The sequence below is a fragment of the Brachyhypopomus gauderio genome, unplaced genomic scaffold (assembly GCF_052324685.1).
Source record: "Brachyhypopomus gauderio isolate BG-103 unplaced genomic scaffold, BGAUD_0.2 sc92, whole genome shotgun sequence".
In the NCBI taxonomy this organism is placed as follows: Eukaryota; Metazoa; Chordata; class Actinopteri; order Gymnotiformes; family Hypopomidae; genus Brachyhypopomus; species Brachyhypopomus gauderio.
The window spans coordinates 569503-574303 of record NW_027506913.1 but is presented as its reverse complement, the minus strand read 5'-3'; the positions used below and the strand labels follow the sequence as shown (position 1 = coordinate 574303).

The window sequence follows — 4801 nt, the reverse complement described above, 5'->3', positions numbered from 1 at the left end:
GAGATTGAGAAGACAAAACATTTTCAAAAACTTTCTAGTGTTTGTTTTCGCAGATGCTTTTCTCCCCCCTTGTTGTTGAGATCGGATACAAATCCGACCTAGGACCACGAGCGTGACTCGGATCAGATTTGTGTGAACACAGCCCTGAGAAAACCAGATAAGAAAAAATGGATCCGAGTCACTTCAAGCTAGTAATATGGATGTACCCACAGACTCAACATATCGGAGTAACATATACAGCAGCTCAGGCAAGATATTGTTAAGGTTGTTTACATTTTGATCGGAGTGTAAGGCATGCAGGTTGAACCCACCTAATAGATCCAGATAACTGTGTGCTAAAAGACCAACCGTGGTGACACCTGTTCAACATTACAGGAAACCAACGCTACTTTTTACTCTGCCAACGTGTTTTTAGTGCACCTCGGTTAGTAATGTTAGAAAATGTTAAATGTAATATGTGCTACACTGTAAACAACCGAAGAAAGACTTCATTTCTCAAGTGTCTCGCATCTTGCTGCCGCGACATCAACTCCATCCTGCTTTGTGTCAGTGGGGTCGAGTGGCGTGCACAGATAGCCACCAACTCTGCCCTTTATCAACGAAAGTGCCCTTTTGAAACTTCTTTTTTTTTTATTATTATTATCATTTTACTGAGGTCGGTTTGAAATGATCTTTTGAAAACCTGAGCGATTAAAAACAATGCCCTGAAATGAGCCACCACCTCACACACACCCGACCTCTCTTCCTTTAACACCAGATGCGCTGCAGCAGCAGTTCAGTTCAGCGAGTGGAAGGAAGCGTCTTCAGCACAGCACACACGCTCACAGATAGACTTCTTCTCCCGTGCCCCACCAGCCAGGTCACATACACATCAAGTCAAATCGTACCGTTTGCCCTCTAAGCCCAACGTGAAATCATTTTCTTGTGTTGTAAAATGTCTCATACAGCACTAAACTACTAAGCATTTTTAGCCGACTGGTCACCTGATAAAAGTTACCTGAAGGACATGACTGTATATTGGATATGAATTATATCAGTTGGATGCGTGACTTTTTCTCCATTGAAAACCCCCGAGCACTTGCCCCCCAAAATGTCTGTGCACGCCACTGGTCGACGTTCTCATAGCAGTTATTTCTTTCTCCCATGTCATGTTTAATACTAAATTGCAAATCCATTGCAGTTAATGGCTCCAACATTCTTTCAAGAATGATGTTCTTACTAATTTATACGATTCTTTTGTTTTAGTCCTTTCTTCAAGAAAGGAAGGTGCACGCCCAGTAGACTTAAGCTCAGGTGCTTGACCATTCCACGTTTTGCCACCGAAAACATGTCCTCCTTCAAGATGTGGATCCGTGTTCTTGAGGTCTTTGGATGTTTGAGTCATTGAGATGCTTCTGTATCCTTGCTGTCTCCACTGTAACACAAATGTTAAGAGGAATGCAAGATTCTAACTCTTGTGATAAAATCATCCTCCCTTTATAGTGCATTGTCCTCTGTGCAATCTCTTACACATCCATGGTAGATGGTGGTCATGGGTTTTTCGACATAGTGTACATAAACGAAAAAGTATTTTTCAGTAATTCATTATTGTTATTGTCCATTGTTTTGGTCAAAATTTACCAGCACTAATGTTTCACTATATCTCTGATTGATTAATCTTTATTCTCAACCATATTATGGTCTGCTTTATTAACATTGACTCTCCATGTCCACCTAATTTTGAGAGAACCGCTAGATTACGTATAACTGCAGCTGGAAACAATCTACACGTTCTTAGGTTTCCCGAGAGTGAATTGATGTTGCACCTGTACACATATAGCCAATAAAAAAATTTGCAGCCATTGTTATATAAAAAGCCAGGAAACGTTAAAAATATGTCATAAATATTTCATGATTCATGGTTCACAAAACACTGAGTAATCTCTAAGGTGAGTTTTACATCTAAGGTCAGAGTTATTGTTTCAAATCCAGTGTGGTGATTTACAGATATAAAACAACTCTACCGTTGTCTACTTGTGCAAAGTGTTGTAACCTATATTAAATAGGCATATGACTGAGAATGTTCAGCATTTAACGATGGAAATAATATCGCATGAAGAGCACTTTCAGCCAATCGAATTGTTCCGCACTTCAGTCTCCTCCTTACGGAAATAGAATATAAATCCTGTGTGGATTGCCACTCACCTCACGCCAAAAATGCAAGACTCGCTGACGTTTTTATTCGAGAAGATCTTTCTTCTTTGCAATGTTTTCAAAACTTCGTGGTCGCCGGAAGAGTGCGCACCAAAATGCGTAGCGCCTTTACTCCAGAGGGGTGATTTGTTGGAAGTTGAGCGCACGCTGTTCACTCATTTCGGCATATATCTGGGAGATAATATTGTCGCACACTTGATGCCCGACATCATGCCCGTATTAACTAACGACAAAAACCTAATCAAAGCAGTAGTTACAAACAAAAGACTAATTTTAGGTTGCATTTACAAGTATGCGAGCGTGCGTGTCGATTCAGTGCATGACTTTGCGTACGGCGCAAATATCTTGGTGAACCACATGGATAAGAAAATGAACATGCAAGCACTGCAAAACGAAGAAGTCGCGAGAAGAGCTGAAAAACTCATCGGGGCGATCCCGTACAGTTTGCTTTGGAATAACTGTGAGCATTTTGTCACTTATTGTAGATACGGAACACCTGTCAGTCAGCAGACGGACAAGGTAAGATTTCTCTCAATTATTTGTTTTGAACAGGAAAATATAACGCACAATTACTTTAATATACATTTTTTTTCTGTGTTGTCGAAAAAACAGTTTACCATATTGACTGAAATTCAGTTGCTGTCCAAACACACGTATTGAATAGTAATTTAAATAATGTAGCCAAACTGAAATAATTAATGCATTGTAATCAATACATAAAATTTCTGACAACTGTATCTCTATTTTTACATATTACTAATGATTACTAGGTACGTTTTGCAGGCCTTTCACACCACCACAACATTTATGATGCTGCTTTTAAACTATTGATGCATATTTATTTTCTTTCAGTTCTGTAACGTTCTGAAAATGGCCATTCGTGACCAGAGGAGCGTGCTTCTGACCAGTCTTCTGGGAGTCATGTCCATCTTTTGCTTTGGCCTTGCCCTTACAACTACATTACCCACAATCCTCATACCGTTCACTCTGTGGATGGCTGGCTGAGCAACCCTTCAAGGACTCTTACCATGAAATGTCACCTTCCAGATGGCCTACTGAGGACTCAATCAATCCAGCAGTCCTGGAATCTGGCAAAATGTTGAGGCTGATTTGTTGAGCCTAGCAATGTTGACATGGTTCACACGCGGCAGACACTGCATTACAAAAACCTACGTTGTACCTCACATTATGGCCACGTTATGTATACCTGTGCATGTTTATGTACAACTACACAACCATTTTACCAGCCACATTGTGGCAAGCACAGTTTTATTACAGTTTCTTCACCCTGTTCAGTGATCCTGCAGAAACTGATGAACACTGCACTATTTGGGCAGTGAGCTGTTCTTAACACTGTCTTAACTATTTGGTAGTGGTATGGCTCAACCTGGTAGTATGCATGTTGGGCACAGCTGTGTTTTAGGGCGTTTTTCATTATGTATAATGTGTAGATGCCTCAGCTGGATTGAGAGTGACCCAATAGCCAAATGTATTCAGCCATTGGTCAGAAGTTGGCCACGAAAGTTGAAGGATGGCTAACCCAACCCATGCAAGGCAACAGATAGGGTATAGAATTTAATAAAGTTTTTAATGAACTAGTGTACTTGATCTTTTAAGTTACAGCCCCCGATGGTCGATAAACTGTTGAGAGTTCGACCAGTCTGATCATGTTTTGTTTCATAGTGATATGGACATGCATATTACAACTTGGGCCAAAAGAATGCATATAAGGGTAGAAAGGTGTAGCATGTGGAAGTACCTTATTTATCATGATGGAGGATTTTAATTTGTATGTTTTTTTTTTTTGTACATAGATTATCATGTAAGACATGTACTTGCACACAATCTTTATTTTTAAAACACTAATTCATGATGACTGAAAATCTGTAATATGGAATATTGAATTCTTTGGTCATGTAATAAAAAGGATTGTATCTGTGTCGATGTTGCTGTCTCAAATCCTCCTGTAAATATAAAGCATTTGAAATGGAGAAGTGGGGAGAGTTCCCGTGTTCATTTTGGAGGGTAACGAGACCAATCACCAGCTATAATACCTCATGGAAGGGGGTGGGTGGTTAAGGTAATAGGAAATCCCTTACTGACAAAGTCGTAGTCTGGTGTTGTTAGATGTGACAAAAAAGACAAGCAAACCTGTAGCAGTGCGATGATGATGGACAGCTTTGCGATGTTTTTGGTGGTGATGCAGAGACTACAAAGGGCAAAGGTCACAGAGCCATTCTTGTTCATCATACATGGGAACCTTTTTCCCAACAGACCTTTTCCAGCCATAGTCATGACACCATCCAGTTTGTGAAAAAATAGTTTGTCAATCTTCCTGTGTCAATATGTGAGCCAGAAGCATACATAAATAAATCAGAAGAAATGCTTTTAACGGCACAAACACAAGAGAATGTCATGTCATTGCGAGATAATATTGCATTATGAATTCTGTACTCTACACTTCATGCTCATGGTTGAGAACAAGATCTGCTTGTCCAAGTGAGGATGTTTCTCAAGTGAGAATTGGTTTGTTTATGTGCTTTGAGTCACTCAAGCACTCTTGCAGGATTAGAGCTTACACACATTCAGTGCTTAGATAAGCCTCATG

General features: G+C 40.0%; 1 protein-coding gene across 1 annotated transcript; it reads left to right on the top strand.

The window, feature by feature from the left end:
- Positions 1–2170: 2170 nt before the first annotated feature.
- Positions 2171–3788, top strand: lrata (lecithin retinol acyltransferase a). Its single transcript, XM_076992302.1, has 2 exons — positions 2171–2712; positions 3046–3788. Exons 1-2 carry the CDS (start codon positions 2197–2199, stop codon positions 3196–3198), a joined length of 669 nt encoding a protein of 222 aa, XP_076848417.1. The 5' UTR covers positions 2171–2196; the 3' UTR covers positions 3199–3788.
- Positions 3789–4801: the final 1013 nt, after the last annotated feature.

What these genes read in the sequence shown, in the direction of transcription:
- lrata (XM_076992302.1), top strand. Translation starts at nt 2,197, where the DNA reads ATGCAAGACTCGCTGACGTTTTTATTCGAGAAGATCTTTCTTCTTTGC. An exon ending in TCAGTCAGCAGACGGACAAG is followed by an intron (nt 2,713 to 3,045) that starts GTAAGATTTCTC and finishes ATTTTCTTTCAG; the next exon opens with TTCTGTAACGTTCTGAAAAT.